Source organism: Coniosporium apollinis, assembly GCF_000281105.1.
Source record: "Coniosporium apollinis CBS 100218 chromosome Unknown supercont1.25, whole genome shotgun sequence".
In the NCBI taxonomy this organism is placed as follows: Eukaryota; Fungi; Ascomycota; class Dothideomycetes; genus Coniosporium; species Coniosporium apollinis.
Window position 1 is genome coordinate 236030 of NW_006913287.1, and position 14153 is coordinate 250182.

At 53.9% G+C, this 14153-nt stretch overlaps 4 protein-coding genes across 4 annotated transcripts; 2 read left to right on the forward strand and 2 right to left on the reverse strand.

The window, feature by feature from the left end:
• Positions 1-1943: 1943 nt before the first annotated feature.
• Positions 1944-3643, forward strand: W97_05362 (uncharacterized protein; the record flags this gene model as incomplete). Its single annotated transcript, XM_007783246.1, has 5 exons — positions 1944-2051; positions 2183-2344; positions 2514-2985; positions 3388-3565; positions 3616-3643. The coding sequence occupies 5 exons, from the start codon at positions 1944-1946 to the stop codon at positions 3641-3643; spliced, it is 948 nt and encodes a 315-aa protein (XP_007781436.1).
• Positions 3644-9599: 5956 nt separating this feature from the next.
• On the reverse strand, positions 9600-10304 carry W97_05363 (orotate phosphoribosyltransferase; the record flags this gene model as incomplete). Its single annotated transcript, XM_007783247.1, has 1 exon — positions 9600-10304. The coding sequence occupies one exon, from the start codon at positions 10302-10304 to the stop codon at positions 9600-9602; it is 705 nt and encodes a 234-aa protein (XP_007781437.1).
• Positions 10305-10666: 362 nt separating this feature from the next.
• On the forward strand, positions 10667-13001 carry W97_05364 (uncharacterized protein; the record flags this gene model as incomplete). The annotated part of the gene is made up of 7 exons (XM_007783248.1): positions 10667-10699; positions 10753-10989; positions 11041-11492; positions 11546-11585; positions 11654-11878; positions 11934-12284; positions 12351-13001. 7 exons carry the CDS (start codon positions 10667-10669, stop codon positions 12999-13001), a joined length of 1989 nt encoding a protein of 662 aa, XP_007781438.1.
• Positions 13002-13570: 569 nt separating this feature from the next.
• Positions 13571-13884, reverse strand: W97_05365 (uncharacterized protein; the record flags this gene model as incomplete). Its single annotated transcript, XM_007783249.1, has 3 exons — positions 13571-13677; positions 13730-13789; positions 13851-13884. 3 exons carry the CDS (start codon positions 13882-13884, stop codon positions 13571-13573), a joined length of 201 nt encoding a protein of 66 aa, XP_007781439.1.
• Between the last annotated feature and the right edge of the window lie 269 nt (positions 13885-14153).

Sequence of the window (14153 nt, forward strand, 5' to 3'; positions counted from 1 at the left end):
CTGTAATATCTTACGTAAATGGATGTCCGGAGACAAGTCATCGGACTACAGCTGGTGGTCCCGGTCTGCTGTTATCCATAACGTTGACCTGCTTCTTGACACTAGCACGACACGGAAGCCTCAAAACGTGTCGGGTTTGAAGCCAAGACTAGAGAAGACCGAATGAAGTAGCGCGTTATGCACGAAAGCCACGCGCCGATCCATACCGAGCCACGCTTTGGTTGGTACATGCCTAGTATTCAACCGTTCTCGTGGAGTCCTGCTCACAGCGCCGCGTGCTTACCACACTGAAGTGGCATAGTCTACGTACTCTCAGATAGGAACCGAAGAGCTAGATAAGTGACACACACAAGCCGTGTTTAGTGAACCGTCCTGTTGGAAAGCTGATGGAGTGTTGCGGGTGAGGTCAGTATCTCGGATGTCGGCTCTAAAATTAAGGGCGGACGGACGATCCCAAGCGAGGCCGCATTCGGTTAACTGCATGATGACAGACAATCGTGCAGCAGAGGCCAAGGAATCGTAGGGTAGAGAGTATGTCTCGTTGCCTTGAGTTATGATAAATAACTTGCCAGCTAACGGGCGGTCTGTTCCAGAGCTCTTTTTCTCCGTCTTTCTGATGGCCTGGAGCTGGAAGTTGGAGTGAGAAAGGATGACAACAGAGCGTAACGACTTTACAACCCAAATCGGCAGTTCAAACGGTTTGCGGGAGGAAGACGTGTGACAGATTCCCGAGCATGTCCAGATTCCAAGGCCATGTCAGCGGATCCGAACGTCTCCAACGCTTATCGGGCTTGTGCCTGTTTCCATCAGAATTTCGCATCATAGAGTGGACTGATCAACGCTGCGCATGCATGGAAACGTGCGGGCGAACGGGAGCGATAGCGGGAGCAAGACTGGAATTCAATTTAAGCTGCTACTTGCTATGTGAATATTCAAGAATGGCAACGTGATAAGAGAGATGGTACCTAGTCACTCTGACAAGCCCGAGCTTCCGTTCAATGCCTTCACAAGCCGCCAGACGCATACTGCAACGACCAGGCCTAGGGAGAATGATGCAGTATCTTCTCTTAGGCTGGCTGAAATGGTGGGGAGGCAATGAAGCGGCGATGCTTCTTCCTGCATAGCCTGCACGGCAGCAGGTTTGATCCGCGGAATATGACGAAGATCATGCAGCGAATCTTCCGAGTTCTTAACTAGCGGCCATTTGCCGGCGAGGACAGAGACAGAAGGTCGCGACAGCTGATCCAGGGAATCTTGCAGTAACTCAAAGCCATCCGGTCCATCATAGGTATGCTGGGTACAGATAGCAGGTTGAAGCATGCACCCTCTGAGATACAACTTATGAGTATGTAACCGCCGTTTTCACAGGCTTTTGACATGACTTAGGCGGTTGCAGTGCTACTTCGAGCCACGGATAGCACTGATGGTGTTTCTTGATAGCCAAATGGCCCTTGTGCAACATGTCAGCTGGACGACAACGCTCGAAGGCGAGCAGTGATCACCGTCCCGTTAACTGACTAATCTTTTCATTGGTCTGCTGGAGCCTGCCACAGATTCGTAGTATCGACTTGGCTGCCAGCGAAACCTTTTGGCGATGTTACAGGATTCCGTATCCATTCTGGATTAAGACCCGGTCATGTCTTTTCCGCAGCCTTGCTGTATTGCCTCATCTCCGCGCAATATCGTGAAGCTCTCTGAAGCACTACATATCAATTCTCTGCAGTTGGTTCGGTGGTTGAGCTGAGTGCTGTTTGTGAAACCGCCCCCAGCGCTTTATTTGTTGGCGAGGCCGCTGCGCAAGTCCTAACGTACAATCAAGACGAGATTCAATACTGTGGGTTAAGCAGCATTTCCAGGTAGGTTGCAATCATTATCTCGAGACGTTTAGATGCCAGGCATACCTCTCCACTCGGCGGTTCATCACGCTAACGGTGCCACGAAGGATGTCGGAATCCGTATCCTCAGAGTACTACGAGACCGTGGAGATCCATGATCGTCTCTTCCAGAGATACTCAATCGAGCACAACATCTACTGCGTACCGGTGGACGAGGTCAGTTGAGTCTCGACCTTCCCTGCTGCGGTCAATGTGGGCCACTGCCCTGCGTCTAGTCTACCGGATCCAGCCAGACACCCGAACTGCAGATTCCCGTGTCAGTTGGCGTCATGCTGACTGTGTAGCAGGAGGAGGAGGACAGACTCGAAACCCAGCATCGCATTCTGCACCAGCTGTTCGATCAAAGGCTCTTCTTTCCGCCAATTTCGTATCCCTTGCAGGTCTTGGACTGCGGATATGGACGCGGCTCCTGGGCGCTAGCGATGGCACAAACTTATTACCAAAGCAAAGTCAGTACAGCCCCCCTGCTTTCGCAGCGGCAAGGTATGAGAGCCCGAGGGGTCAAGGCTCTCCATGGCCGACGATCTCTTGCGACCTCAACCACAGATGGTGTCTCTGAACAATGCTACAGAAGTAACCACCGCACCGCAATATCGCGAGGACTCTGACCTTGCCTAGCATGCTGCTAGAGAACCACGCGCTGACCTCTTCGTCCGAAAGGTGACTGCCGTAGATATTTTCCCAGCCGACGTCGATGACCAGCCTGAGAACTTGGACTTCGAAGTATGGGATCTCAACCAGACACTGACACCTACCTACAACCCCAATCACTACGATCTCATCCATTCCCGCTTTGTCGCGCCAGGCATAAAGAGAGACAGATGGCCCAGTTACGTCCGGGACCTTGCCAGACTACTCAAGCGTAACGGCTGGGTCCAGTTGGTCGAGTATTACTACATCATCCAAAGCGATAGCGGACTCTTGACGGATAACCATGCGCTGCAGCAGTGGGGCAACGCATATCGACAATGCATGGAGGGTGAGAGAGACCCGCGAATCGGAAGGAGACTACCGGAGCTGCTGAGGAATGCTGGTCTAGTTGATGTGCAGGAACAGTCGTTCCGGATGCCAATAGGAGGTTGGCCAACCGGTACGTCTAGTGGCCCGTGATGCTTTTCTTACGGCAAGTTTCGTGAGATGGGGGGACGAAATGCCGATAACGTTGGGACTTGGCCTTCAAGTCTCCAGGCCATACGACCAGCCAGGCGCGCGAAGCAAGTGAAGAAGCTCCGCTCCGCCATACACCGATATGCCTCCTGTTTGTTAGCTTGTCGGTGCACTCGAGCTGCGATTGAGGGGCCACGTCCGTTTTGTTTCAAGAGGATCGCGCATCAGCATCTCTCGGCTGGCATCAATCATGCCCCTCACCCACACTGATCCTGCCCCCACACCATGTGCTGAAAGGAAGTCGTCCGAGGATCTCCGCAGTCATGTCACCTGTTCTCAGTTTCGCGTTAGTTTCGTGAGTGATATTCGCTGACTCAGATGCCAGACGCACGGCAGAGAGGTATAGGGGTCCAGAATCAGCAGAACATTGGCGCAATGCTTGAGTCTCATGCGCTGTATCCGTTTACAAGACGGTTCGGCTGGACGAAGGACCAGGTGGCCAGCTTAGCGCAGCGTGCTCAACAGGAGACGAACGACCCACGGCTGAGGTTGTACATACCGCTGTCAGTTCTCCGCATTTAACCAGACTCTGTATGGCTGATAATCTTCGCAGTGTGGTCGCATGGGGGAGGAAACGGTAGCTGCGGACCTGCTCGCGTCTCAGGCCCAACAAGCCATATTCTTTCGTTGACATATTGGCACCGAGACTTTCATGCTCAATCGATTTGGGCTTTAGAGTATAGACCATTTGGATTGGCCCCAGCGTGCAGCGGTACGAATATGTGATCAGTGGTGGACTGCGCTTGTGGACACCAGATCAAAGCCTTTGACGCCAAGATAAGCTCCATCCACCAGTCTGTTTCACTACCCTCTCTGTAAATGTGGTTCTGTGCGGTTCCGATTCTATTTTGCAGTAATGAGGCGCACTTTGCGCGCCAGGAGACAACTTTTCCTTGGACATCGTATGAAGATTCCAGTGTTCGGAATCCGTGGCCGGAGCAGGCTTTCGAAGAAGTCCTGGACACTCCGTACTATGGACCAGGTCGTTCAAGCCTCTGCGTTATGAACGGCGATGTAGGACGCGATGCTCGAATGTTGCAGTGATAGACTGTGGTGGTTTCAACGTCGTTCCTAGCATCCGCACAATAAAAGTCTGTCCCGGATCGGATCACTGTTAGCCGCTGGTCTGTAGTCTACGCTTCCAAACCTCCACGCCTGACCAAGGCCATGCGAAGGAAACACACTCGCAGTGGATGATCATGACGCGGCTGTCGTAGAGTCCGATACAGTGTCGGATAGTCAAGAATTCCTTGTCAAGATCGCGTGGTTTGTTAACGAGTCGTATGGAACGCCTGGAAGTAGCGGAGGGCGACGTCGCGAATCAACCACGAGGGACAAAGTAACGCGAGCGCTGACTGAGCTCTCTTGATCGCAAGACGACTGATGAGAGACGGCAAAGATAAGACAACGGGCTTGTCAGATGGGCCATGGTTTGGGCACACCTTATGCTTGCAACGTCATGCTGAATATGGGACGATCAATCAGATTAACGAGGGCCATGCAGGAGCTGATCAAGAGCAGGAGCGCCTCAACAGTCAGATGAAAAGGTCAGAAGGAACAGGCGAGCAGGAACGATTGGTGAGATGCAACATTTCCGACAGTCTGGTAACGAAATCCAGTGCAACGACGTGGAAGCTGCATAAAACCTTGGAACTGTCCTCCACGTCTCGGGAAGCTTCAGCCCTTTGACGGACTCCGTAACTCTAACAACCAGCACGATGCAAAAACACCTGAGAGAGGCTGGGATCGTTGAATACACACACCATACCGTGAGGACTACGCCGTAACTCCCTTCCGCAGCTACAGGCAATCCATCAGCCCATTCAGAGAGTCTGAGTTGAACTAAGGATGCATGGTTACTGGCTTGATGGATCCTGGGACAGGCATCCATGGTCCAGCATCAGGCGATCGCCAGCCTAACCTTAGCTTCATCAAGGGCGTCAGGGCACAGGTCAAAGCTCTCGCGGAAGTCGGGTGGGACCTCAACACGGAAGTCGGACCGCTCACTAACACCGCATGGTGGACGAATCACGTGGGCCTGAAATGAATCAAGGGAGGATTGTTTCTCCAAACGCCAACTGCGCTCTACGCCTGCACTCGAACTGGCCGAGTACGCAAAGGAAGGCTGGAGAGGAGCCGGAGATAGCAACATCATTCTCAAGTCTTTGGAACAAGACATCAGCTGGAGCCGTTGTCTGCCGTTCTTACGCTTCATCAAAGGCCCGTCTTCCCACTTGGTTTCGTGAGCCGCGGCCGTTCAGGTGTGACTTGGGCACCGTCGCCGCCAATGTTGGCCCACAACAGGGCGCACTGCATCAGGGCACCGGAACCTGACCATCTCCACATCCAGACATCACCTTGTGACTCCTGGAGGAAGGTTGATAGATACCCAAGGTCTACGCAACGGCTCTGTATGGGATCCGGGGAGCTCTCCATCATGTTCGCCCGTTGTCGAACCACCTATCAAAGCAATCTTAGATTGGCCTATCGCGTTCCCACTCTCGCAGGGTACCCATGGATAACGTTACGGGAACGGCTCTAACCCTGGCTGTTCCCAACCTTAAAAGTATCGCGGCATCAGCGCCTGAGCGTCTGCAACCGGGGACAACGGCTTCATCGTGAGAATTTAAAGTTTCTTACTGCCTCTACAGACGCCTTGCAGGATGTGTCCACAGTTCGACGGACCACGACTGCTGGTTCGAGATCCTGTCGCCCGTTGGCCCCATCACGCCTTATTGACGAGGGTGCGACTTGGTCTGATACCATGGCAACTACAGGAGATTAGGCGTGTGTATGCTTGCAGACACTTTGGTTGCTATCAGTGCCATCTTGGACCGCACAAAAGGAAACAATCCAGCAATGACACCGACTCGAGCATCGAAGTTACCTACGACGACAACCAGCCTGACCACGGGAAAAAGAGCTGTCAAGAGCATCAACGAAGGATCTCCTAGGACTGTTCGGCGAGCGAGCATCCAGCGTCTAAGCCAGCGGTTCAGAAACGGTTCCGCGGAGAACTACGCAGTGCCTGCCCGCACGCATAGCCAGGCACATGCTTGCGAGTGCACTAACGCCTTGTCAAGTTGGCCCATCAACTTGCTTTGGCCTTCAACGTCGTCCGCCGGATACAAGACCGACCATGCCGATTGTTGTACCATCTACTATCCGGGGGACGGATACGGGGCGATTTGCGAGTGATGTTTGAAGTCGTGGCTGCACCTTATCTTACGCTGGGTAGATTTCAACAGCCCGGCAAAAGAACACTACATGGTCCCATCACTGATAGGACGAGTTTTTGCAGAGACCGCAGGGAACGGTCGCGTGCGCTGCATTACAAAACAATCTACGGAATCATTCATAGTCAGCGAAGAGCCGCAAGGCGTGAGACTTCCCGCCCTAATTTGGGCATCAGGCTCTGCTAGCAGCTACGAATCTGCGCCTAACGTATGTGCACGATTCGGATCCTACCTCAAGCATTGCGAACCGCTAAGAGCCAATATATGAATGGCGGGCACTGTAGATACGTATGTACACTGCTCGTCTTTGCGTGCTGCAGTAAAAAGGGGCTATGTGACGGAGTCGACAGATGCCTGACGTACACATCCAGTGTCACGTGATGTAGTTCATCCTGCTCTCGCTCGTCTTACCGTCACTCTGATGATAGCTTCAGCAACGAGAAGGCTCACTTTGACCATCCGTCTGTAGAAAGAAGTGATAGGATTGCCTGCGGAGCAATGAACCGGCCGGCTGCCAAGGCTCAGTTACGCTGACGTCTTGTGGTAACCCCGGCCGCTTCAGCTCCAGTCGTTTGCCGTGTTTACCACCGCGGACCATTGCCTGCTTCAGCTTCTCGGCCGTGTTCGTCTTTATCGCATTGCGTCTTTGACCTTGAAGCTGCTTCGTCTTTGATGCGATGCGAAAGTCTTGTCGAGCTCAACCAGCAGTGATGGCGCCGCAGCGGAGCTCCATGGTGAGCTGCTCCGCCCACTGGAGACCCAGAAGAGGCCGGCCATGAAGTCCACAAGTACCTCTTGGTTCAACTCTTCCTCAGTTCCCTCGTTTCCCTCTCTCTAGCCCGTCATTATATACCTTGCACAGCCAATCCAGTTTCAGTCCCATAGACAGCACACTGAGGAGCGGCCGTCACAGTCATACAGACACACACCTCGAAACGCACCTTTCACCCAGCCCACGATCAATCTCCCCTGCCTGGTCATCTGGCTGTCCCCTTCAGGGACGCCGTAAAAGTCCTAATGACCTCAATCAGGCCTGACCGGCTACGCGCGCCGGAGTTTCCGGACCAGCCCGACATTTGCAACCCGCTGTCATGCCCCCCTTGCGAGTTTTGCCTGTATACTACCGGCGTCTGCGGTCGCCATGTGGATTCTCACGCGGTAGGCGCTTGAGGATGAAGCAGGTTTATCCTGTGTTGACGATAAACATATAGGATGTGGCGCCGCGCATCCGACAAGTCATTCAACACGTCGAAAGCTTTGAGCGACATAGCTCGCCGAGAGCGCCGTCGAACGACAACGAAGTTACGGCAGATGGGGGGAGGAGTTCTACTGCTCCTCAGATACACCTACACAATCCCGATGGCGTGGTCGCTGGTCAGCCATTGAGAGAACAGCATGTCAGACAGCTCGCAGAACCCGGGCCTCACGAGCAGTCATGCGCCGTGGGACCATGGCTATACGAACCTTACAATGCCCTGGACCACACAATGCCTCCTGACCCTGCCCCACCACCGCAGGAGCATCTCTACCTAGAGACGAACCATTTCCCATGTGATCACAGTGGGTGTCGCAGGACCTATAGCCAGCAGAGCAAGTTAACGTAAGCTGTCCCCAAACCTGTTTATTCGGGAAGCCGCTGACTAAGATCTCCCAGGAAGCACAGGAAGACGCATGTCCCCAAATCATTGCGACCGCACAAATGCATGTCAGCCGGCTGCAGTGAAGCCTTCAACGATCGCAAGGATCTGCGTCGACACCTCAAAACGCGTCGTCACTCTGAAACAACTGTGCTCTCGCAGGAGTCAGAATACTCTTGTTTTGTGCATCCTTGCAAAACTGGGTTTTCCAGGTTGGACAACCTATGGAGGCACGTCAAAACATTGCATCCGGAACACTATGAGGGTTGCTAGGACCTGGCAGGATTTTGTTTTTGGAGAGCATCTTGGCCTCGTGGCGTATTCGATCGGCTTTGTTCGGATGGGCTTAGAGTCTAAAAGTTTGGATCAATGGCGCTAGCTGTCCGGAGATATACCCCGGTAATGACACACCATGCTACGTTTGGGAGTTACTTTTTCGTTGCGGACATTTCCTTTCTAGAGCAGTTCATCCTTCACTATCTTTCTATCACTCACGGCGGCGTACTAGACACTTCGGCCCGGGCTGTGGACCTTGGTCTCGTAAACCGGGTACCCTCGTGCTGCCTCTAGCAATCTGAGGAACGGTATATACAATTGAAGAAGTGTGTAGACTCCACACATACCACTACCGTTAAGGTCTCACCTCCTTGTGCAGACTACCTCGCTACTAGCTTTTCATGTGCGACCATGGTAGGACTGGTCTTCAGCCTGTTAACAACGCACTCAGTTATCGGCCTTCCGTGCAGCAGAGATACTCTCACCTTCTCACTGGCCCTCGTCGTACTCTCGAATCCTCTCCATTCACCGACTCGGCCTCCGACCGCTCAGCAAACCGCTACAACGCAACCAACGCTCAACGCCAGAAGCACAGACATGCCCCTCCCCAAATATGGAACCCAAGAGGGACAAACTATCCTCCAACTCTGAAGGACAGCTATCATCCCGGCCGAGATTATCACGAAAACACCTTCTGTATGCTTCCGATTCGTCCGTCCGTTCGTGTGACTCTCGTGGTTCTTTGGCTTTTATCCTATCTACAGCTGTGCTTCCTTGTCAGAAGCTTTCCCCAGCTCGTCGCACCAGTCACAGTTAAACCAGCACATCTGTGTCTCTTAGTCGCCAGACCCAGAACAACACCGTCTCGTCTCTTATTGTATCTACTCAGCTCGATACGCAAAACAGGCGGAACGCATGAATCCTCTCTGGAATTATAGCGTTGAAGAATGGCACGTAGACTGTTTGATACTCGTATTCTAGTTGTAGCTACCACTTGAATGGGGTCCGTAAAGATACAACAAAGTGCCTATCTGCGCCCTCAGCAGAGCAGACTGCGCAGCCCTTATGGCTCCCTTTCCATTAATCTGGATCTAGAGGCAGCCACGCAGAACAATACTGAAGGGCGAGGTCGAAGGATTGCCGTCCTGGTAGTTGATCATGGCCTTGACAAACCCCCGGAAATCCACGAATTGTGCCACGAGCCTAACCAAAGATACGCTTGGCGGCGAGCTAGAGTGCCCAGAGGAGCGCGCAATGCGCAAATTGTCGTACCAGTGTAGTACGACGTCCTCCACTATGGGTTCGCAGGTCCGGCGGCGTGTGTTTACGCCAGGCCAAGGCCCCTCAGTCTTACCCAAACATGGCCATACTTCAAGCTCACGAGTAACTCAGTCACTAGCTCTATACTTCGCCCTATACTCCTGCAACCTCCCCACATCCTCCTGCGTGCCCATCCCCTTGAGGAACTCCACCACATCATCCAGCGTCAAGATCGACAGCACCGGGATGCCGTACTGTCTCCTGACCTCTCCAATCGCGCTCTCTCTCGGCGCCTCCTCCTGCTCCCCCTCCTTCGCGGGCGTCTTCTCCAGCCGATCAAGCGCAACCACAATCCCGACCAATGTCCCACCCTCCCTCTTAATGATCTCGATCGCTTCTCGGATGGCGGTACCGGCGGTGATGACATCGTCAATGATGACCACGCGCTTGCCCTTCAGCGGCGCGCCGACTATACTCCCGCCCTCGCCATGGTCCTTCGCTTCCTTCCTGTTGAAACTGTAGCTAACCCCGCCAAATCTCGCGTCGTCCAGCACGCGAAGCTGGATAGCTGTCGCAGCCGCGAGCGGGATGCCTTTGTATGCCGGGCCGAACAGGATGTCAAAGTCGACGGCGGAGGATGCGAGCGTGGCGGCGTAGGCGGCAGTCAGGGAGTCGAGGAGGGAGGCTGTGTGGAAGAGGCCCGCGTTGAAGAAGTAGGGGGACATGCGCCCGGATTTGAGGGTGAAGGTTCCGAATTTCAACGCGCCGGCTGTAACGCAGGAGGAGAGGAAGGCGGCTTTGTGGGGCGCGAGGGCGGGTGTCGGCGCGGACATGTTGGTTGTTGTTGTAAGCACACCGCTGGGAGGAAAGATTTGCTAGGTGGGAGAATTGGTTTAAGGACCAGCTTGTCTCGAGAGCGCTTCTTGAAATCACTGCTTGGGGATGGGTTATGGCAATTGACCGATGGAAGAGAGTAGGTACTCAGGGGGACGGAAATTTGGAGGGGCAGACGTGGGGCAGCCTTTTTTCCAGCCTTTGCGGGATGAGCCGCGGCTTGACCGCTTCGGCGCCGCAGATTCTGCCGGAAATCTTGGCGACACTTTTCTTGAACTTAACGTTGTGCGAGTTGCCTCTCTGTGTTAACACCCGCTTTCTTGCCCACACTCTTTCAGTAGCCAGGACACCAACAGCAAAGATGAAGACTACCTGGAAGGATATCGCGCCTGTGGTCAGTATCTCGGACTGCTTTTCCCAGCGGTTCTATGCTGACGCTACTGCCAGCCCACCTCTCAGGAATTTCTCGACATCGTCCTCTCGAGAACCCAGCGGCGACTCCCTACACAGATCCGCGCCGGCTTCCAAATCAGCAGGATACGGGCGTTCTACACGCGCAAAGTCAAATACACCGCCGAGACCTTCACAGAAAAGTTCCAAGCGATCCTAGACTCGTTCCCGAAGCTTGCCGATATACACCCTTTCCACAAGGATCTGCTGAATACTCTATACGATGCGGACCACGTACGCACAAAGACGACCTACTTCTTAGGGGATTGTGCTTACGAGGCGTAGTTCAGGATAGCGCTCGGCCAAGTATCGACGGCAAAACACCTCATCGAAACAGTCTCACGAGATTATGTGCGACTATTAAAGTACGGACAGTCGCTGTTCCAGTGCAAGCAGCTCAAGCGCGCAGCTCTAGGGCGAATGGCCACCATCTGCAAGCGCCTAAAAGATCCGTTGCTCTACCTAGAGCAGGTACGGCAGCATCTGGGCCGTTTGCCATCGATCGATCCGAATACCCGGACGCTCCTCATCTGCGGATATCCCAACGTGGGCAAATCGAGCTTCCTCAGGAACATCAGCCGGGCGGACGTGGATGTGCAGCCGTACGCCTTTACCACAAAGTCCTTGTTTGTGGGGCACTGGGACTACAAGATGCTTCGTTTCCAGGGTATCGACACACCGGGTATCTTGGACCATCCGTTGGAGGAGATGAACCCGATTGAGATGCAATCGATCACGTGAGTTGAAGATTTCAGATGAGTTCGAGCGGCAGCTGACATGGGGTTGGTAGAGCAATTGCACATCTCCGCAGTGCTATAATGTACTTCATGGTAAGTGCTCCTGTCACACTTTTTGTCAAGTTACTGCAGCAAGAGTGTGTCGCTAATACCCGTAACAGGACCTTAGCGAATCTTGCGGTTATTCTGTAGCAGCACAAGTCCAACTCTTCCACAGTATCAAGCCCCTCTTCGCCAACAAGCTCGTCTTCGTTGTGATCAACAAGATCGACATGGTCGGCCTCGACGATGTCGACGCGGCTACCAACGAGCTGATTCAATCCATGCTCAAGTCCGGCGACGTTGAGCTCCTTACGATGTCGTGCACAACGACAGAGAACGTCATGGTAAAACAAGCTTCTCACTCAGACGCGCAGTGGACATCATCTGACAAATGCACAGCACGTACGGAATGCAGCCTGCGATAGACTGCTGGCGGAGCGTAACGCGGAGAAGCTCAAGGCTGGAACTAACAGCTCCGGAGAGGCGACCGGCCGACTAGGCGATCTACTTCGCCGCATTCACGTCGCGCAGCCGATGGGCGGTGTCACTCGCGAGCTGTTCATCGCGGAAGGGGCGAAGAACAAGATGAAGTATGACAAGGACGACCCGAACAGGCCAAGGCTTGAGCGGGATATCGAAGAAGAGAATGGTGGTGCTGGGGTGTACAACATCAACCTTAGGAAGAAATATATGCTCGACAACCCAGACTGGCGGGAGGACAAAGTTCCCGAGGTATTTGACGGCAAGAATGTAAGCTCCTCCACCTGCAAGGAATATGCAATTTTGGAACCATACCTAACGCGTAACCCTCCCCAGGTCTACGACTTCATCGACCCCGACATCGAGTCCAAGCTAGCCGCGCTCGAAGAAGAAGAAGAGCGCCTCGACGCCGAAGGCTACTACGCCAACGCCTCCGACGACGAGCTCGACGACGCCGAGGACGCCGAGATCCGACACAAGGCGGAGCTGATCCGCGAAAAGCGCCAGCTCATCCGCAACGAGGCACGCATGCGCAAGTCGCTCAAGAACCGTGCCGTCATCCCGCGCACCGCCAAGGCCAAGAAGCTCTCGGCCATGGAATCGCATCTCGGGTCTCTTGGGTTGGACACCACTACCATCGCGGCGAGGGCGAGGAGCCAGAGCCGTGGGCGGCCGGCTCAGCGAGGCCGCTCGGAGGCGGGGGATGCGGATGCAATGGAGGTTGACACGCCGTCGGCGGCGAATACCCCTGCGCAGAACGCGGCACTTCGCGCGAAGAGCAGGGGCAGGAGCCAGAGCACGAACAGGAGGGAGGATGGTGTCACGAATGAGGTGGCGAGGAGTAAGGCGGAGAGATTGGCGAAGCTGGGCCAGAAGAAGATGAACAGGATGGCTAGGCAGGGTGAGGCGGATAGGCATGTCAGCGCGGCGTTGCCGAAGCATTTGCTGTCTGGCAAGCGGGGCATGGGCAAGACTAGGTCGCGGTAGACGGGATGTGGAGGGTGTGTTGTTGATGCTTTGCATGTCTCGATCACGACGACATGGCTTACAAAGGGAGTTGGCGGCGTTGCTTGCAGTTAGCTACGGCGTTCGGGCAGTGAAGACAAGAGGGGAAAGCTCTGGTCAACAGAGACTTGCCTTGGAGCCTGGCAATCAAAACCGTCGCTTCTGAGCAGATGAACGCTGCCGATGCGTACAGAGAATGACTTACATTCTCGCATAAACGCACTAACACAGCCTTATCTCGTTGGCGATAACGCCGAGTGAGGAGTACTTTCCTGGAGCTACATTCCCTTCACGACCGTGGAGAGGTTTCCTGTAGAGGCACTACACACTTCCCCTTCTTTGATCCCGTAGAACTCATGCCTAGAGTCGCCAAGCAGCTGAGCAACGTGCCGCGGGATTTGAGGACGGTGACTGGGATAAAGGGCTCTGTGGCGTATTTATTTCAGATCTCGTGATACTCGTTTGAATTGCCTCTCGATATAGAGCGAGTGAGATACATTTGAAGTGATAGTGAGACCCAACCCGCCGTCCTGCTACTCCCCCCCGTCCTGCTACTCCCCCCCGTGCCTCTTCGAGTTCCTGCCATTCTGATCTGAACCTTGGCGGATGGCATCCCCTAGATCTGCCAAGGCCTTCGGAATCGCCGTGGCCGCCTCGGCTACAGTCATGTTAGAATACTGCTCAACCGACTGATTTGTAAAGATACTTACACATTGTCTCCTTGAACTTCCGATCGGCTTCACGGTCACGCTCGAGTCTCTCGCGTTCAGCTTCCGGCGAATATTGTTAGTAATTCTCATAGAAATCTTGCGCTGTTTCTAATTTACTTACCGTCGCGATCTTTACCGTTAAAAAACCGGTCCATTTTTTTTTCGACGAAGGAGTAAATCACGATTGTTGCTATGTTTTTTAACGCATCATGAGCATGTGGGCGTAACTCGTGGTAAAGCGGCGTTAGGCGTTCTCGAAGGCGTCGGATAACATTCATCTTAATAGCGAAGGTTGTGTGGATGCAAGAGATAGTCGAGGGATGCTGAGGGGTTGACGAGGTGGTGCGGATATGTGGAGTGCAAAGCAGAGTGGGAAGGCTTACTTATGGGTCCGAACATGTTAGCTGCTGTTTACTTCGCTTGA